The 20,719-nt window shown below is 36.1% G+C and overlaps 1 protein-coding gene across 13 annotated transcripts in view; it reads left to right on the forward strand.

Moving 5' to 3' along the window:
• The window catches only part of LOC139144957 (serine/arginine repetitive matrix protein 2-like), an 84,600-nt gene extending 64,114 nt beyond the window's left edge, over positions 1-20,486 (forward strand). For 3 of the 13 annotated variants that reach the window (XM_070715795.1, XM_070715796.1, XM_070715806.1), the window contains 10 exons: positions 2,576-2,728; positions 4,112-4,192; positions 4,525-4,554; positions 7,195-7,260; positions 9,453-9,488; positions 10,566-10,619; positions 14,009-14,122; positions 14,511-14,768; positions 15,057-15,317; positions 18,822-20,486. In XM_070715795.1, the coding sequence (XP_070571896.1) occupies positions 2,576-2,728; positions 4,112-4,192; positions 4,525-4,554; positions 7,195-7,260; positions 9,453-9,488; positions 10,566-10,619; positions 14,009-14,122; positions 14,511-14,768; positions 15,057-15,317; positions 18,822-19,008 (1,240 nt within the window). In that variant the 3' untranslated portion in view covers positions 19,009-20,486. Of the gene's footprint in view, positions 1-2,575; positions 2,729-4,111; positions 4,193-4,524; positions 4,555-7,194; positions 7,261-9,452; positions 9,489-10,565; positions 10,620-14,008; positions 14,123-14,510; positions 14,769-15,056; positions 15,318-16,406; positions 16,521-18,821 lie in introns of all 13 variants that reach the window. The other 10 variants (XM_070715797.1, XM_070715798.1, XM_070715807.1 and 7 more) reach the window with 7 other exon arrangements.
• Positions 20,487-20,719: the final 233 nt, after the last annotated feature.

Consider the following 20,719-nt stretch of genomic DNA (forward strand, 5'->3'; position numbering starts at 1 on the left):
ACTTTGCTCTCTTATCACTTTCTGACGCAGCATGTTCACCTTAGCAGTGTTCTGTCGATAACGCCTCATTTCAGTTCCACTCTGTAATCTTGCATGCCGCAAAGAGCCTAGTCTCAGTTTTTAATCACGATAACAATTTTATTGGCAATTTTGTGCGAAAGTTTTTCCAGATAAAGAGCTTTTTTAAATGAACATGTACCAATGCCATACCCTAAGTACCTTGCGGAAGTGTAAAAGATTTTGAAAAGATTTCATGAAAATGGAATATTCTAGGAATATTTTAACAATAATCACCAACCGTCTAGCGTGACCCAGTATTGGTTTTTTGCAAGTGAAGCTTTTTTTTAAGCTCCGCTGTCAGCGACGCGGAGCTTATCAAATAGGTTGATTATCGTCGTCGTCCGGCGTCCAGCGTCCGTCGTCCGGCGTCCGTCGTCCGTCAACAATTGCCTTCTCCTCTGAAACCACAAGTCCAATTGCTTTGAAATTTTATATGCAGTTCACTTGGGGTGACCTTCACTTCAGTTTGTTCAAATCATGGTGATATTTGCATATTTGTATTTTTGGGGCATTTTTTTGTGTTTTTGGTAAAAAAAATCTTCTTCTCTGAAACTGCTCGTTCGATTGCTTTGAAATTTGATATGCAGTTTGCTTAGGGTGACTTAAATCAGATTTGTTCAAATGGTGGTGAAATTTGCATATTTGTATTTTTAAGGCAATTTTTGTCATTTTTGGTAAAAAAAATCTTTAAAATCTTCTTCTTCAAAACTACTGGTCAGATAGCTTTTATATTTGGTACATATGTCCCTAGGGATGATCTATTTCAGATTTGTTCAAATTGTGCAGAAATATGCAAATTTGCATTTTTAAGGCAATTTTGCCATTTTTGGTCAAAAATGTATTTCTCAAAAAGTACTGGTCTGATAGTTTTGAAATTTGGTATACAGGTTTCTATAGATGAACTAAGTAATATATATTGAATTTCTGATGAAATCTGTAATTTTGTATTTTTGGGGCAATTTTTGCCATTTTTGGTCAAAAAATGTGTATTTCCAAAACTACTCATCTGATAGCTTTGAAATTTGGTATACAGGTTTCCATAGATGAACTAAATGATATTTATTGAAATAATGATGACATCTGCAATTTTGAATTTTTGGGGCAATTTTTCCCATTTTTGGTCAAAAAATGCGTTTCTCAAAAAGTACTGGTCTAACAGCTTTGAAATTTGGTATAACTAAGTGTGATATTTTGAAATTATGATGAAATCTGCAATTTTTACTTTTGGGGGCAATTGTTGCCATTTTTGGTCAGAATATTTTATTCTCAAAAACTACTCATCAGATAGCTTTGGTTGACATGTTCTTAGGGATGATCGGATGTGATATATTCAAAGTATGATGAAATCTTCAATTTTGTATTTTTGCAGCTTATTTTAGCCACTTTTTTCTGGCGACTGCATTGAGTTATCAAAGATTTCCACCTTCTCATCAACATGTGTCAAAAATAGTTATTCTGTACATAAACACAGCGGAGCTATATCGGCCGCTAGGTCGCTTGTTGTGTGATTGCAGTGATGGTTTATGTACTGCATGTGATATGTTCAACTCCCGTTTAGACCATAGATGCATTGTCTTTCTGAGAGAGTTTATCCTGGATCCCTCAGAGGAAAAATACACTTTATCTTCAAGGCAGTGAGAAGGTTACCAAGAATTTAAACTTTAAATTGCAGTCTTTCAAAATGCAGTCTTTGAAGGCATGAGAAATTGAAGCAATTTGCAGTTTGAGACCGTCGTGTAAGTCTGAATTTTTACTTATTTATCGCTTGTGGCAGGAGTGAGTGTTGTTACTCCTGGCGCTACATATAGGCTGTTTGTGATTGTGAACAGACAGCATTTTGGAAATAATTGCAAATAGTCTTGTGCCATTTCTTCCCATAATGCCACTGCAATGCTTGGGTAGTGTATACCGGTAGGTTTTTATGGATGGATGCAGTTATATGTTAGGTTTCTTTTATTAGTACACCCACAGTTTGCATGATTGTCAATATGAATGAATTTTGGTGTGTAAATCATGTATACTATGTATGTGTTTGTGGGAATGAAAGACGTATCTTATCAGTATATGAAAATTGATCGTACAGAATATGAGTGACTTACCGTGTACTGGTATGTACATGTACCAGTATGTGTCGGTATTTTACCAGTATATGTAAGTTGAATTTGGGAAAATTAATGAATTTTGGTTTGTAATACTATATACCGGTGTGTGTGTGTGTGTGTGTGTGTGTGTGTGTGTGTGTGTGTGTGTGTATTGATTACAGGAGATATACGGTAATAGTTGCTTGTTAGCAGTTTTTGTGTACTTCATATTTCTCATGTACAAGTAGCCACTGATGGTTCATATAAATATGAACATCACTCCGTCACAACAAATAAGTAGAAGACACAGGTAACATGCAGGGCACCGTTCATGAATCAAGACACAACTGGTAGTTTTAATTAATTCAGACAGAAACAAAAAACCCTGTTGAAATCATCACTGATAACAAAGTGTCATCTCTTTTGTCTTGCAGAGTTACCGAGACACATCAGTTGGCAGAGGCCAATGAAAAGAAGAATGCAAAGTTGCGCGATGCGTTCAACATCAGCGACAATTACGTGGAGGGAAGCTCCTTTGACAGTGGAGCTAAGGCCAAAGAAGCTGAACAAACACAGAAACAGTACAAGTAAGGGTTTTTTTCTTTTTATATAGTTCTATTTTGATTTAGTTAGGACACACTCAGCCTGATTGAAAAGTAGAGATTAAATGTGAATCAGCTGTGCACATATGTGGTGAGAAGTGTGTTTTTTCTGACAGTACCAGTATGTGTTTTGCTTGCGAGCTGATTGAATCAGAGAACTATAAATTTAACCCAACAGGAACTAAGATTTATTGCTTTACACAGCTTTGCTTAGAACAGTGAAGCTCTATTACAATTCTTTATGCGTCAATGAAGGCTACTTCTTGAAGTGGCACTGTCATTTCAAAGTTCAGAACAATTATTAAGAATTTACCATGATGGGGTCCTCCATCCTTGTGTCATTAATGAAATGTTAACTGTTATGATAATACATCTCAGGTGTGTATTTGTACAAGAGTTTAGAAATTGTGTGTGAATGAGCACTTTCTGTGGGACGGTATTTTCACACTGCGTTATTTCAATGAAATTGATAGCTTGCTTGTATTTGGGAATTGTGTTTTGGTCAACAGTTCTTAAATCTCTCCCATAAATACTTATTACCATATATTTGCATATTTAAACAGTACTTATTAGTATACTTTGCATAATTGAACACCCATGATGCAGTCCTTCAGACATGAGATTGGATTTGACACTGGGATGTGAATCAGAAAAAAAGTTGGACAACCTGGTTGGTTACACCAGGTAGAGTTCTGACTCATCATCAAAATGTTTTATTGTTAAAGGCAAAATCAAGTCACGTTTCAACCAAATGAACCGATGAGAGTGTGTTTTGAATCACTGTATAGTGTGCATGGACTTCCTGTCATACGGAAATCGAGTAGTTTTTGACCCATTTAGCCGTGGTGGGTTGCCATAGGCAAGGAGAATTATTTTGTGACTCCCAGATGCTCAATCTGTTGTTTAGTTTTCTTTATACAAAGATTTTTCAGGTTTTGACACTTTGTTTTTGAGAGCTCTTCAAGATGAGAGAGGATGTTGCCAAGAGCCCAATGCATTACACTATTCGTGTGTGGTTTTTTTTCACTTTGCTCTCCAGGACTATCATTTTGTTTTTTACATCTTTCACAGTTTCAGTTTCTGAGATGGTAGTCAAATACATGTGTGTCAAATGAGGAAACATATTCTTGACAAAGCCAGAGTTTGAACTCATCAAATTTACAAGACTTTATCATGAATTTGCAGTATCTGTATCTCACGGTACTGATACTATCCACTATGGTTTATGTCAACTTGTGCAGAATTTTTAGCTTTCAGTATAATTCCGTGTAAAATTTTACATAAAAATTCACTCCAGGTGTCAAAGTGAATTGAATGAGATAGACAGAAATGGCTTTACACCAGTGACATAAAATACTTGCCTTTCAGTATAATTCCTGACCCAGAGTCCTCGCCGTCACCTCCACCTAAAAAGAAAAAAAAGAAATCAGGCCGAGGACGAAACAGTCGGTAAGTAATTATACTCTGGTGCATTTTCTGTATCAACTGTTGATGGCACACATACACATACACAGAGAAAATGATGTTATACATTTTTCAGCTCTTTCCGCCCAAAAATGGACAGTCTTCCAAACTTATTTATTATAAGGCCCACCATGTTTCTGAACACTAACACTGAAAAATCTGTACTCACTAAATCCATGTTTTCCTCCCCACTTTGGGTTCAATTCCAACTAACACAGACAGCTGTCCTTTCTCTTCCGTGTTCGTAGTCAGTGTTTTTTTTATTTTTTTCGTAATGCATGCCCTAATGCTATTTGCTTTGACTGTCGTTTTGCCAGCAAAAAACGGAAAAATGGGATTATGAAGAGGTAAGAAATTGACGATCCCCTTCTCAAGCCTCCTTTGAAAGTTCATGCAAAGTGGATATTTTTTGTTCATATTCTCTCTCCTCCTTTCTCTCGCTCTCTCGTACCCCCCAGGATGTATCAGGCTCTGCAGAGAGGAAAAAAATAATCCCCTCGTTGAAATTTTTGTGTCCGATACTGTTACAAGTTGACAATGCACCAAAGAGACGCATGATAATTTATCTCTGATGGTTACACTAAGATAATTGTCTAGTTGTACTTTTTCTAGTGAATACAAGTATGGCATGAGTCTTGCACACTGTATAGAATGCATGATAGAAAACAGAAAAAAAAATGTATTTAAGAAAATATGCCTAGAATTTGGCAAGGTTTAATTCACGACAGATAATATCATAAAATAATCCAGTATTTCTCTTAGTATTTCGGCATGATCAGATTGTGTGAAATATGGCCATCTTGATTTGAAATTTCAAAATAATTAGAAATATGTACAATTTTATCAGAATATTTGAACGGAAATATAGTTGTGTTTGATAGAAAAACACACCGGAACAGATGTTTGTGTTGATCCAATAATTCAATTACTGTAAGATACTTCATTTTCTCGGAAAATGTAAAATCAGAATTAATTGTAACAACTGTGTGAATTAAAGCTTGCCAAAATTAAAAAAACAGTAAATGTACAATCAGTTTGAAGCTTTATTCTGTAAGGCAGTTATTAAAAGCTTTCATGCGGTTGAGATTATATTTATTTATGCCAGGGATTTTGTTATTCTTCAGGGAATTTGCAGTCCAACCTAAAGCTTAGGTATTTGCATTCTGTGCAGGTACTGCAAAGGTTTCATATTGGCGACTTGACATTACAGTGAATTAATGTTAAACAACATGCAAATGAACTGATTACAATATATGTAAATGTATTTGCAAATATCATTAAGATTAAATTGATTATTGATTTGTGACTCAGTGAATTCAGTGAAATTATTGATGTAGTCAATGAATGATCGTTTGGTTTACACATGACATTGATATATGCGAGGAGACTTTACCCAAATCTTTTGCAAAGAAAGCTTGCTTTCCAATCAGAAGACGTTGTGGGATCTGTACTGTGATACGTACTTTTTCAAATATTTGGCCCCAGGATTGACAAAAAATGTAAATATTGCAATTCCATTGGGGGTTTACTGGCAATCATCAAGGGGAGAGTGCGACCATATGCTCCCTTACACGGATGAACCATTGACAGAATGGGGTCCAAAGGTTTGTCAACGAGGGGCAATCATTTCTATTGATCATCCTGAGGCTTGTATGAAAAAAGAACAAAAGAAATGAGAATTGGATTTTGTGTTGTGTACGTACTGAAGTAACAACAATACATTCAGCATGGATAACTTTGAGTTCATAGCAGTACCATGCTGTATCAACATCCAAAGTATCAAGAAATATTACCTGAAAGAATAAATCATACTTTGTGAAAAATGTAAACAAACTACACATTTAAAAATGTTATGAAAAAGGAGGTGCGTCTTCCAATTGTGAAAATAATCAATTAAACCCTTTGAGTGCTGAAATTTTTCCAACCAAAATTTTAGTGCAATATTTTACCAATTTTTATGAATTTTTCTGTATTTTTTTTGATAATTTTGGAGCAAGTAGACATCACATTTCAATGGCTACAGTTTTTTATCAAAATTTTGGCAAAAAATCTGAAAAAATATGACGGGGGTATATTTTGTAAAGGTGACTAAAATTGACTTTGGCGCTCAAAGGGTTACCGTAATGATGCCGTGGAGAAGGGTCTGTCAGTGTCATCACTGTGTAACCAAATGTGAGTCACTTCATGTGATTTTGCAAGCCATCAAAACTACCCACATAAGAATGCAAATAACAAGTCGCTAAGATTCAGGTTGGATTGTAAACACAAATTCCTTTAACAGAGGTGTTCCAGAAATGTTGTCTCTGTATTTTGAAACAAATACTGACAAAACAAATTTGCTCACATAACTATAACAAAAAAGCTGTTTTGTAAATTTTGTGGTATACCAACTAAGGATAAGCATGAACTGAAAACAAGTGAGACTTGTTTTTCTATATTCCCCCTGACTTTAATTTGTAATAGAGTTGTAATTTGTAGCCCAATTTTTTGCTACGTCTTGTGATCCCATTATTTGTTATGTCTTCTACTTCTAACAATTTATTAACTGAACTTTTATTAATACTAAAATTATTTTTTGACATATTACATAAATGCCTACCCAGGCGTTAGGTAAGGATACCATTGACACATCGATTCAAGAGTTTAAGAAAACAAAATGAAAACCAGCTGTCACTGTCGTAAGACAGTCGTTTCAATTGCTCTTCATTTTCAATTCATTGTTTGTGATAATGTATATTTTAAAGAATCTAATATGTGATGTTGTGAATTACGACCGATGGAAATTTTCAGGCCTTCTTTTTTTTTGCGCCAACTGATATACAAAGTACGCATGTGACATTTCGTTTTTCTTTCGCGCCCCCACCCCCTGCGTCCTATGTCTCTCTGTCTGTGTCCCGGTCATATAAAGTGAACTGGTGTTTGTAAATGCTGTAGGGTCTCTTTGAATCACCATGCCAGACTCAAGCACTGAGTTGTTTCGTTTTCAGATCTGATAGCGAGTCGCCAGTGAGAAAAGAGAAGAAGAAAAAATCTCACAAGCGCAGGCGTGACCGGTAAGTTATTTGCACTCGGGAAAGAAAGTTGGTCGTAGCAGACTGTAAGCACTGTTTGGGTTAATAATTCTATCATCAGCAGGTCATTTGCAGTCTGCTCCGCAGTTATTTCACCCAATTTACAGTGGTACAAAATTTTTTTCTTTATTGTACCCGCTGTCCATGAAGGAAATATACAGTAATAACAAAAAGTGCGGAGTTTGATGTGAATTTCCTGCTGGTGGGGAATTTCCCCAAGCTACCACAAGATGGCACTGTTTTCCTTTTGGTAGGTTTTCAGCAGAAACCAAACAATCCATAGATTTTAGAAGTGTTTGGTTTTAGAGCAAATGATATCTTTTTTGCTTTCTTTTTCTTTGCCTCCATCTGTAGGGAAGCAAGGTAAAATGCGTTCTTTCTTTCAACATTACAGAAGAAAAAGACAGGAAAAACATTGCTAGAAATTCGGCTGGTGTACTAATTTTCCATGTCATATACTTTCATTATTTAGGTCAAACGTATTAACTTGACGCACCTCAAACTATGCATGTATAGCTGTTCTTTGCGTTGAAGTTTGTTTTATCATTTTAAGCCCAGTATGTTTTATTTAATTTTTGATTTGATTTTTTTTCTTTCCATCAATAATCAACACCAACCAGATTCTGGTCAGTTCTGTTTACTGATAGTTTTGTTCGATTCTTACGGCATATTTATCCATCGCATAAATGTCATACATTTTACATATATTTAATTTTTCCTTTGCGCTCATATATAGTATATGTGTACCAGTATATTTATGTATTAAACCAACCCCCCCTTTGCTCCCCTAAGTCAGTGATAATTGTCACTGTGTAAAGTAACCATGTGAGCACCAGCCATGACATAAGGTTGTTGTCCGAGAGTGAAATAACCCAGAGATATCTCTTTTCATTTCTCTTGTGCTTAGTCTTTAAATTTTAGCAGGCATTTATTTCTACCTCAAGGTAAAGGCATTCAATGTTGTGATCTACTAACTGAAGGATCATCCGTTAATTATAGTTTTTTTTTAATTATTTTTTTCAACCACATACATGTGTGCAAACACATCAAATCCGAGGTCGTGTTTTCCATTCTTCCTCCATTCTACCCCCCTCTCTCCTAACTTCCTTTGCTTTGCACTGACCTACTTTTCCCATTGCATGACTAAGTCCCTCTTTCTTAGATACTAACCCCTGACTCTTTGCCTCAGTTTCAATTTATAGCCAAGCTGCAAACTTATACCGCTACTTATATTAACCCTACTGAGAATACCGCCTAACATGTCTGTTTCTGGCTGGTGATGGTGAACTCCCTTGTGAAACCTAGAATCTCACCTTCCTGGCACCCCTATGCTGTTGCTCATTGTATCTATCCCCTTGCATGCATGTACTAGCACTCCTAAAAAAATCATTGCATAATTTTTTCGTTTCAAAGTTCAGTTTCATTTTCTTTTGTCTGTAACCATGGTTTACTAACATTTTAACACTGAGCCCAGAGGTTGACACGAAAATATCCGCACACAGCATTTTTCCTTTCTGAGAGAAACATGCAAACAAAATATTTTTTCTTAATGAAATGGATGGTTTTTAGTTATGTTCATACCTTACTGTAACAAGTGTGAGCTAATTGCAGCTAAGTTGGTAGAAGTGTTGCATCAATGTGATATTTGAATTTGTTTTGTTTTGTTTTGTTTTGTATTTTTTTTATTAAGAGGCCAACTGTTGCCAACCGGTGAACCAGCTAGGCACCACAAAAAAAAAACATGGGTTGCTTTTAATTTTTGACAGGTGTTTGGGTATTCAAAGGGGTAAAATGTGCACATATCGTAAAAAGAGTTGGGACATCTCTCTTGATTCTGTAGCTAAGGCAGTGTTTGTGGCTTTTGACAAGTGTCTTTGTATCTGTCTTTCTATCGTCCTATCTCTGTCCATCTGTTGTCTAGCTGTCTCTCTCTCTCTCTTAATTTTTTTTATTTATTTTGTGCTTTCTCTGAATCACTCAGAGTGCTTCCTGCTTTCGTCGTTTGTCGGTTCACGGTGATTGGTTCCCCCTCAGAATTGCACACATATCATGAAAGTTCCAACGTACACCAATTTAAAAATACCTTTAACAGACAATTTTTGGTTTGTTTGTTTTTTCTTTTATTTCCTTTTATTTCCTGTTTTTTTTTCCTATTTCTTCCTTTTTCAATGCAGATCTGAAGAATCCTCAAAACGTCGTAAGAAACACAGGTTTGTGTCAGCTTTTATATAATCAAAGACAGACACTACCCCCTTCTGCTGTCCATAAAATGGTATTGGGAAATATTTAAGTAAATAAAGAAATAAATAAATTTGATAAGTTTATTGTGTTTTATACATAACAGGATCCAAGGGCCATACATTATACAATAACTTCCTATCGCTAAGCGGGGAAAGTCAAAATAATTGTTTGATTTACACCAAAAAATACGAAAACTTTATTTAATTCTGGGGCTTCAAAATTAGTTTACACAAGCAGCGTGCCAGCTGTTTTTATGAAAGTATTGTTAAAATTTGAGTCTTAGCGTCTGTCACTTTGGCACACACTGCCTTAGTTCTTGATGGTAGACCACAGCTACTGACATTTCTTTGGTGTAATGGATTCACAGAGTGACAGATTCACTGGTCTCTGTCAAGAAAAATACAGTGCTCCTTGACTTCAAACAATTGGACGTTGGATAAGACTGGTCTTCACTCTGGGGATTTGTAATCTGAGTCTGCACTCTTATATATACCTCTGTGTTTATGAAGTACAACAATAGTTGTTTTTCCCGTGCTGGTTACATATACCTTATGTGTTTGTATGTGTGTCTGTACTGCATGTACTCAAAACTATTGAGTACATGCACTACATGCATGTACTGCATGTACACAACAAAAAGTTGTCTTAGTGTATCCATGTCTATATTTTTCACTCTTTAGTGTATCTAGGTTATGACTTGCAAATTGTGAGAGTTATTACCATAATGATGTATGTGGTTAGTCCCACAATAATTCACTTCTTGAATTGTAATGATTATTATAAGAAATTTAAATTACATTTTTTGTGTTCCCATGATGACAGCCTTGGCTACTGGACTTTTTCAATCTTGATATGAAAGTACATTGCATAAATGGGTAGAATCGTGTATCAGGTAGGGAGCACTGTGATATGAGTGAGCTGAATCATACCACCCTATCACACCCAAACTACGGTATTGACATCAAATTTTATCATTGGAAACAACAGGATCGTACCAAAACTCATCAGTGAAAGGCTTTATTAATACTTTCGTATACTTCCTGCAGGTCCCAAAGCCCCTCCAGACGCAGACACAAGGAAAAACGAAAGCACCGCAAAAGGTGAAGCAGTTTTCCATGTTATTTGATTATTTTTCAATTTGCGGTGCGTAGATTTAATTTTAAATTCCAGTTTATTGTCCAGTGTGAACTCAGGAGAGTTGGCAAGAATAATTACAAAATAATAAATGTATGACGTTTTGTTGCTGCAGGCAGTGAAAAATGTCTCGGCCTGCAGTTTTCCATCTGAAGAGGAATATTTTCACAGATTGTTTATTGTATAAACTGTGAAACAAAGGTGCTATAGGTAACACTGTGACTATGATGAATGGTGGCTATGATTGTTAAGTGTAACTCATCCTAGGCACCAGCTTTGTGAATTTCATATTTTTAGCTTTTCACTTTTATGTGAAGTTCCAGATGTAAACTTTTCATCAATAAGTGTGGTGTCCTATATTAGGCCATTGAAAGAAAATTCTTTGTTTGCTGTCTTTGGATTTTTGAAAAACCTACCAGCCAGCCAGGGAAAAGAACAAACTCAGACAAAAAATACAAGTGTATTAACGTAAGCTCAATTTTTATCAGTTTCCTGTGGAAAAATAATATTTTTATGTGTAATAGTGTTAAAATTGTGTTTGTTTTCTTAATTTTCTCTGAAAATCTTCTAGCACGCAGATGGCAAACAACAAATTTTATTTATAGCGCCTTATATGAAAGGAAAATACGTACAGTGCAACCAAGTACATGTATGCAATATAGGATTGAAGCCTTCAATCTCACCTCTCCCACCCTTCCTCTTACCAATGTATTCGATCTTTATACTTTTGCTGAATTGTTCTCCGCGAAACTTTAAATCATTCGCTTTCAAAATATAAGCGCAAATATAGGTATTACATGAATAAATTATCTAAAATATTTGAAATTCAAAGTGGTTGTTAGTCCCCACGGACACCGTCCGGGGGGACTTATAGGTTTGGTCGTGTCCGTGCGTGTGTGCGTGCGTGCGTGCGTGCGTCCGTCCGTTCACGCAGATATCTCAGAGATGCAAGGAGCGATTTCATTCAAATTTGGTACAAGAATTACTTCATATGTCATACAGATGCACGTCAATTTGTTTTGTGATACGATCCAATATGGCCGCCAGGCAGCCATTTTATTACGATTTTTTCATGTACAGAGCCATAACTCAGACATGTTTCAACTGATTTTATTCAAAGTTGGTACAAGGACATTGACCAATGTCATAGATATGCACGTGAATTTGTTTTGTGATACGATCCAATATGGCCGCCAGGCGGCCATTTTCTAACAATTTTTTCATGTACAGAGCCATAACTCAGACATGTTTCAACTGATTTTATTCAAAGTTGGTACAAGGACATTGACCAATGTCATACAGATGCACGTGAATTTGTTTTGTGATACGATCCAATATGGCCGCCAGGCGGCCATTTTGTAACAATTTTTTCATGTACAGAGCCATAACTCAGACACGTTTCAACCGATTTTATTCAAAGTTAGTACAAGGACATTGACCAATGTCATAGATATGCACGTGAATTTGTTTTGTGATACGATCCAATATGGCCGCCAGGCGGCCATTTTGTAACGATTTTTTCATGTACAGAGCCATAAGTCAGGCATATCTCAACCGATTTTATTCAAAGTTGGTACAAGGACATTGACCAATGTCATAGATATGCACGTCAATTTGTTTTATGATACAATCCAATATGGCCGCCAGGCAGCCATTTTCTAACGATTTTTTTATGTACAGAGCCATAAGTCAGGCATATCTCAACCAATTTTATTCAAAGTTGGTACAAGGACATTGACTTATGTCATACATATGTACGTCAATTTGTTTCATGATATGATCCAATATGGCTGCATGGCAGCCATATTGGTTACAATTTTTTCGTGTCCTTAGCCAAAACTTGGGCACGTCTCAACTGATTTTATCACCGATTTTATTTAAACTTAGTACAGGGACATCGACCTATGTCATACATTGCACATTGATTTGTTTTGTGATACAATCCAATATGGCCGCCGTGTGGCCATTTTTTCCGAATTTTTCATGTCCGGAACCATAACTCAGACATGTATCAAGCAAATTTATTCAAAGTTGGTACAAGGACATTGACTTATTTATACATATGTATGTCGATTGGTTTCACGAGATGGTCCAATATGGCCACATGGTAGCAATTTCGATATGGTTGTTTCATGTTGAGAGCCATAACTCTGGCAAGTCTCAACTGATCTTATTCAAACTTGGTACATGTACATTGACTTACGTCATACATATATATGTTGATTTTTTAAACAGTAAGATCAAATATCGCTGCATGGCGGTGAATTTGTTACAATTTTCTAATGTACAGAGCCATAACTCAGACATATTGCCACCAGTATCATTCAAAGTTGGTACAAGGACATTGACCTATTTCATACATATGCTCCTCAATTTGTTTCACGTCATGTAGCAGTAACATGTCAATTATTGAAGTTTCATAAATAGGCTGATATGTCAAGAAATACTGCATCAAATTCATGAAACTTTGTACAGATGTTAAGCTCACATTGCTTTAACATTGAAAAAGACATTTATCAGTGTCATTTTAATTAATTTGTAATTGCATAAGTAATGAACTTTCCTAATTAGGGTGATATAGCCACAAATTAATACAACGTCAAATGTGATGAAACTTGATACAGATTTTGATCTCATAGTGTTGTAAATACTGCATCAAACTTTATGAAATATGGTACAAGTGATAATCTGTTAAGTGTTAGGATTGTATGCAAAAATGTTTTGCAACATCCTGTTGATTAATTCCTAGTAGACTCATCTTATGAACTTTAGGATGGTGGCCTACTTTGGTTTTATGTTTTCATCACCATGGAACTCATTCTTGGCCATTGAGTGCCATCTGTATCAAAGTATTTTATCACAGACCAATTAATGAAGAGGACTCTATCCTCTCTGAGGACATGTAATCAAAGTACCCATTAACAAGTGGGGACTGTGTCATCAACGATGACTTGTTACCCGTATGCTAAGTCTGATGGGGCAAATATTGTTTTAGATTTTATACACGAAAAGAAGGTGGTGAAAAGTGCATTTGCTACACAAGCTTTAAGATAAATCCACACAAGCTGCATACCAACTCGAATTTTCGAGTTTTATTTCCATAAAACAGTTTTGTAAAAATTTTAGAGCCAGAATATCTGTCTCTGAGCATGTTCTACCGGAAAAGAAAACTGAAAACCTCATCATCTATCTAAGGGAGAGTGTGTTTGTTCCATATACCGTCTATCAAAACATGATTTCTGTGTACAGAACCTGCAAGATTTCAGAGGTTAACTTTTTTCAAGGGATATACCAGATAGCTGTATATGCCAGGATTATCCTCACTCTTTGTATTCTTCTTTTGCCGTGAGTTCAGGTCTCCCAGTGAATCCCCTGCTAGAAAACACCGCCATCATCGAAGGCACGAAACATCAGACTCAGAGAGCCAATCAGATAGTAGTTCAGACTCCGACAGTGAGTCATCCAGGAGGTAAGGGTCATAGGTCAATGTAATGTCCAATAGTGCTGATCCCATGCTACAAAATATGGTATGTGTGTGTGATACTGAAGACTCCAGACAGAAATTCTAATAAAATTTGCCTGTTTTAGGCTGTGTGCTCTGCTGTGGTTTTAAATAAAACTGTACCCTCTAATGTACTTCATTTGGGACGACTGAAGGTTAGTGGCCGCACCTTTGGTGGTGAACTGAAAGGGGTTTTTTTTGCAAATTACTTGTAGAATTGTGATGCTATTTGAAATTAGCTCAGTACTGTTTGAAAACATAGCAATATGGAGGATGAGGCATTAAAGTTACCAACAAAATATTTTTTTGACCTAGTATTCTCTTAATAGAGCATTGCTCTCCTGTCATGTTTCAGCCCATCACCAGAGAAAAAGTCCCGCAGATCCAGAGCATCAAGAAAAAGCAGACGAGCAAGTCGATCGACATCATCTGACAGATCGCCAAGTTCACACAGACGACCCAAAGAGAAAAGAAGCCGACATGACAAGTCTTCATCCCCCAGGAGCAAAGGCAAGAGCAGCAAAGCAAGATCCAGATCCAGGTCTGATAGATCACGATCACGGTCTCCCTCTGGAGACAGAAGGAGAAAATCACAGAATGGATCTAGGGGAAGGTAAATGAGATGCCAAAACTCTTGTACATCTGCAGCCAGAACGTTTAGTGAGAAAAATATTTCCAGTTTCCCTTTACTTGACTTAGCAAAGAATCAAATTCTATAATATCAATGATAAACATATTTTGAACAATGGATCTGTACAAAAGCCTGGACTGAATTTCACATGTTCCAGTGGATGTTTGCCGCAGACATAGGCAAATTAAATGTTTGTTTTTTTCAGCAGTAAGCCCGCACTTTGATAGTTCAAATTTCTCATGGTTAAAAATTTTTAATTTGTTGCGGCAGGTCATACAGCCCAAAGAGACGTTCCCGGTCTCGTAGCTACACGCCACACAGAAGGTACTCGCGATCCAGATCGCACAGCTACTCACCGCGCAGACGGAGCTCTTCACCATCAAGGAAAAGTCGGCGCAGTCCAAGTTACTCCAACTACAGCCCGTCGCGAGGGGAACGCAAGTCATCCTCTCCCAAGGATAGAAAAAGCTGGTCTCCACCACGAAAACGGAGAGATTCTCCAAGTCACCTGGAAGCTCGCCGAATAACAAGGTAGCTTTCCAAATTATGTAGATACCAGTGCTTGTTTTCAGATGAGCAAATCGCAAAGCACAACAAAAAGTCGGAACAAAACCGACCAACTGATAAAATTTTCAACCAATTCTGTTTGGGTGCAGATCATTTCTTTTCATCTTTGGTCAAGGGTCAAGGATCAAGGGCACATGTATTCAATAGATAGTATTACCACTGATTCACCCTCATGTGGTGGTTAGACCACCAGTCTTGAGATTTAAAAAAGAAAATATTTCACTATGCAGTTGCAAACTTTTAAGGAAAAACTTCATGTTCACTCATTGAGTTGCTAACGATGAAGAAAGCCACAACATTACTTATATTGAAACTGTTTCTGTCATCCATGAAGACAATCATGAATCCATAAGTTACATGGACAGGACATATATTCTTATGTGTACCAACATTCCTGTTTCATTGTAAACACTGTAAACAAAATACCATTACTGATGTGAAACGCCCGATGTTTTACGAATGGCCGAAAAAGTATTCATAAACTCAAATTTGTTTGCAAAATTGTCTGTGATTTCTTCAGGAGAGACTTTTTTCTGTACAGCTTTAGAAAAACCGAGTGACAATTCTTAATACATCATTCCGGGATAAGCGTCTCATTTATGGTATAATTTTAATTTTTGCTGTTGATATAATGTTGGATTTATGTGTGAGTTTTTTCCAACAGGGAACTAAGTCTTGCTCCTGCTTATACTTGATTGGAAAAAACAAGGAATCAGAAGTGAAACTTGAAAAATTCAAAATCAAAATTTAAGGCTAGAAAACAGTACAAAAAAGGAAAAACAAACTGCGCTCATGATCTTGTTTCATAGTCAATTTACAGCTCTAAGATATAGATTTGTTATGAATTATCTTTGCAAGCATGATTTCAGTTTCAGCCAGAAAACACAAACTGAAACAAAATCAAGTATATTGAAGGAGCAAAGTATATTATTTTATATTTACATTGTCATTTTGGTGAATTTTGTATCTTATGTTATCTATCGTCTTGTGATCTTGTGTTCTCTGTACTCTGTATTCTCTTTCCTTCTCTTCCTCCACAATTTCTGTACAAAGGTCACGGTCACCAAGCAGAAGACATAGTTATAGGAGACGTTCCAGATCGCCGTACTATCGGGAGAGACAACGTTCCCGGAGTCCGGGACACTATCGGCGGTAGACATTGGCTAAGTGTGTACTGATATTGCGTTTGTTTCTCTAGGCTGTGCTGGGGAACACTGAAATATCTACTCACCTCTCATTGTAATAATTGTCCTATAGCCTGCCTGGAAATATCACTAACAACTCATTTTAACTTTAATGTTCTCTACATTTTATGTGGAAATAAGGGCTTGATAAAAGAAATCCTTTCTTTGCCTCATAGGCCATCATTTCTACCGGCGCCTCTTCACAATACCTGTACAGTTTGTTGAAAATGAGTGGGCATTCTTGTCAGTTATAAAGTTAATAGTGACTTTTTGGCAACATACGTCTATTCCTGTGAAACTGAAATCTTAGCACTTCACAAAAGATTTGTTCCCAAAAGATTTGTCGGCAGGATATCCCAGGAAAGAGCTGAGAGCCCTTTGATATTAAAGTTGATAATGTATGGAAAAATTGTAATGATCCGTGTATGTCTGAGAAAGGGCCCATCTGCTTGGACAGGGATGATGCTGATTTGGCAGAGAAGTATTTCTTTTTTTCTGAAGCCCAAGTTAATTAGCATTTCAAACTGTTTAAATTTCACTTCCACAGCCAAGCATCGCTACTAATATATCTATGTTAGAAAGAAGAGAAATCATGTTCTTTTTTTATTCACGATTTTCTTCCATTGCAATCTTGTGTAATTCTATCAGAAGTCATATTTTCTGTCAAAGTATCGATGCAGTTGTCATATAGATGTCAAATTTCAATAGTAATCAACTCACCTCCTTTCTCTATAATATATAATAGTTTTCATCAGTCATTATAGAATAGAATAATTTTTTACAATCTTTTTTTTATACAACTATCATTACCTCTATATATTTTTTGTTTCCTTTATTTGAATCTGATATTATTCACTGGAATTATAGTGTCAATATTGTCAAAATTTTTCATGTTTGTGTATCATTTCGATACACATTCATGATCAAGTATGTTTGAATGTCCTTTTGACATTTATTCATTCTGAAATTACTTTTTAAAGAAATATTTCCCATTTATTCTTTGTGTAACGCTGCAGAGTAAACGTGTAATTTTATCCCAAAATTGTTTTGGTTTTTCCACATTATTTTGAAGTCTGAACACATCTTGTTGTAAAGAAAAACTCAACAAAAAACAAATACCTCTCTAAGGAGAACATTAACATGCACAATTTGTGACTAAAATACTTAAAAATAGAAATAAATTCACTGTTGCTCAAGTTGAAGTTGAAAAGGCTGAAAGATTAAAAGTAATTGTGAAGAAAGTCAAGCTAGTAAACTGTCTGCTATCATCCACATTGCACCATGACATCACTGACTAAATCACATGTGAACTTTGCCCTTTGACCTCACCTCTTCCAAACCCCTTAGGTCAAAGGGTAAAATTTGTTCATGTGATTCAACCGTATGTCACTGAGAATGCACGGCTCATTCCATACATTGGCATGCAAATCAAATGCAATTATAGCATTACTTGTTAATTTCATTTTTTAATCTAATTGACACATTTCCCCTGCATGTTTCTCTCTGGTGTTGGATTTCTTTCATCTCATGCTTTCATGTTATTCCCTTGTCACTCTACACGTTATCTGTGTATCACTTTCCCCTGCATGTTTACTCTCTGATGTTATTTTGTTGTGTTCATATTTATTTACATATTCAATTTCCCAATGCATGTGACTCACTGGGCTATCAATTCTTTAGGGATTCAGTAAAATTCCAGATCATCAATGGTGTCGGGTCAATTATGTTTGTTTTTAGTTTGTTTATTTTTTTCTCATTGCTAGGGGGATTGGTCTTTTTTTTCTTATCATTGGGGGGGCTGGTCTGGTTCAGGGTACACACATATGGGTATTGTATTCTTGCATGATGACAGTTTAGAAAAGAGATTTGTGAAAGATATTATTCCGATTGAACAGCATATAGAAACAAAAACGTTCAAGAATTAGCCTCCCATCTCAGTCATAAAACTTCAGAAAAGAGATTAATAACAAAAGCTACTAAAGTTTCATTCACATCATTTCATCTTTCAAAGATTTTGATAAACATTCAAAGTACCCATGAATCTCCTGAAAAGGAAAGGTTTTATGTTTGATGTCGTGGAGAGATCCTTCATATTGATTTTCAATTATTTGTACTCTTTTCAGAGTTTCCAATTTTAAAGCGATGTTTTTTTTAAAAACAATTTTCGTGATGCTTTTCAGCTGGCCTCATAGTTCTCAAGCTTTGTAACCGACAGAAATCCCAGCACTAGAACAGGTTGTTAATTTTTTTGTGCGTTTTCTTTTTTCTTACCTCTGATCTGCAGTGCCCGAAAGCGCCCAGTGCCATATCATCGTGAATCACCTCCAAGTTCAAGCAGCTATGAGTCTGACGACTCCTATCACAGCACGTACTACAACAAATCAAGATCGCGCTCCCGGTCAAGATTGCGAAGTTACAGCCGGAGTCCCAGTCGGAGCTTCAGCAGCCGGAGCAGTTATGGCCGACGGTGAAAAAAAGACAACCAGAACACCAAAATTTATCGTTGCTGCAGAATTTAATACAAAGATAATTAAATTATTTGCTGTTATTTATGTATTTATTTATTTGGAGGTGTAAATATATTTTACCATCAGTCACTTTGAGTGGCCTGGGTGCAATATTGATATTTTTCCTTTTGAGTGAACCACATAAAAATCAATCTTTTGCTGATACAAATGTTTTAATATAATTCCTGTCGAAGACTGCCATGTGTATAAAACATGATACTTGGTATCTCTATTCGGTTCATTCTCAAGAATTTTTCAAATTTTACATATTATTTTTTGAGAGCCGGTTATGTTGTCTAATAACTGGTGCATTTAAATCTTTTTATGTGGTTCGTCTATTATATTTACGCGAGAAATGGAAGAAAAATCCAGTTCATTCCTATGTATGTATTTTGTCCTCTTTAGTCCTGTTCAAATGGCTTTGGCGTAAGAGGAAATGCTTTGGAGATTTCACTAAATTCTAAAGAAGACTTTTTGTTTATAATTGAGACACTAGATGATATGCAAATTAGTAATAGTACATGTATTTTCACTAGCAGATACTTGGATTTGGCAAGGTGCCAGGTAACTATGACTGTTCCTTATTAGGTAATAGATTTTTGGCTAGGTGCCAAAATCAGTAAGAAAATTGTCATATTTCCATATTTGGTATAAGAGGGACTTGGTCAGGCGCCAGGTTGACTTCAAGGCAATTTCCAGCGTTAATTTCTGTATTAGTGAGTAGGAGAACTTTGTTGTATCTGATATTAAAAATGTACCCATGGAATTGTACTTTTTACATATATCCATTCAACAGGAGACCAAATGTATATTGTGGCTCGTCCATGGCTTTTTCCAAATTATTCATCACTCATGTGATCTTGTTTGTGATGTGCAAAAATTCCATACTCCTTTTTACTTGTGTATGTAAGTACCCCGTCTATGCAAATAAAGTTCAACAGTGGACTTGGCCGTGACAGCCACGTGCTCTTCACACAAATGGCACTATGGCTGACAATATGACTTGTGAATTTGTCGATCGATTTTGCTCGCAACAAAAAATAGTCATCGATGTATCTGTGAAAATCCATGAAATTTTTAAACTTCAGACAAATCTTTACTTTGCTTTTCTAAATTAAACTCTATGATTATTCCTTTTCGTATTTCAATTTAATCAGACTCATATGGTTCTGCCCATCATTTCATGGACTTATTTGAGGGTTCTTCAAATTTTTTTGGAGAATTAAAATGTTTTAAAGCAAAAAAGTGTAATATTTTAGTCGTCCAACATCTAAATGACTTGTTGTATGAACAAACATCAAATAGAATATCATACCAGTACATTTTGTCTTATCCATAGAATTTTTTTAATTTGGCCCAAAGGAAACGGTTTTCGCTGTAGTAAGTTACTGTAAATGTCTACTTTAGTTTGATATTAAAAGATCATACATCTATGAATTTCATCAAGCTGTGGTGAGCTTTCTATTAGTCTGGTTCCCTGACCCATTTCCCCGGTAGAGGGCGTGGGGAAATATAGGGTCAGGTACCGGCTAATGTAAACATGGACGCTATTGGGTTAAAATAAAACAAGCTGTGATTGGATGAAAGTAACACTTGTAACTTTTTCTCATGTTTCTTGGGTTTCGCACTTTCAGGCTCACTTGACACCAACTTCTTGTTTGTACCACAAAGCCGT

This window comes from Ptychodera flava, chromosome 12 (genome assembly GCF_041260155.1).
Source record: "Ptychodera flava strain L36383 chromosome 12, AS_Pfla_20210202, whole genome shotgun sequence".
Lineage (NCBI taxonomy): Eukaryota > Metazoa > Hemichordata > Enteropneusta > Ptychoderidae > Ptychodera > Ptychodera flava.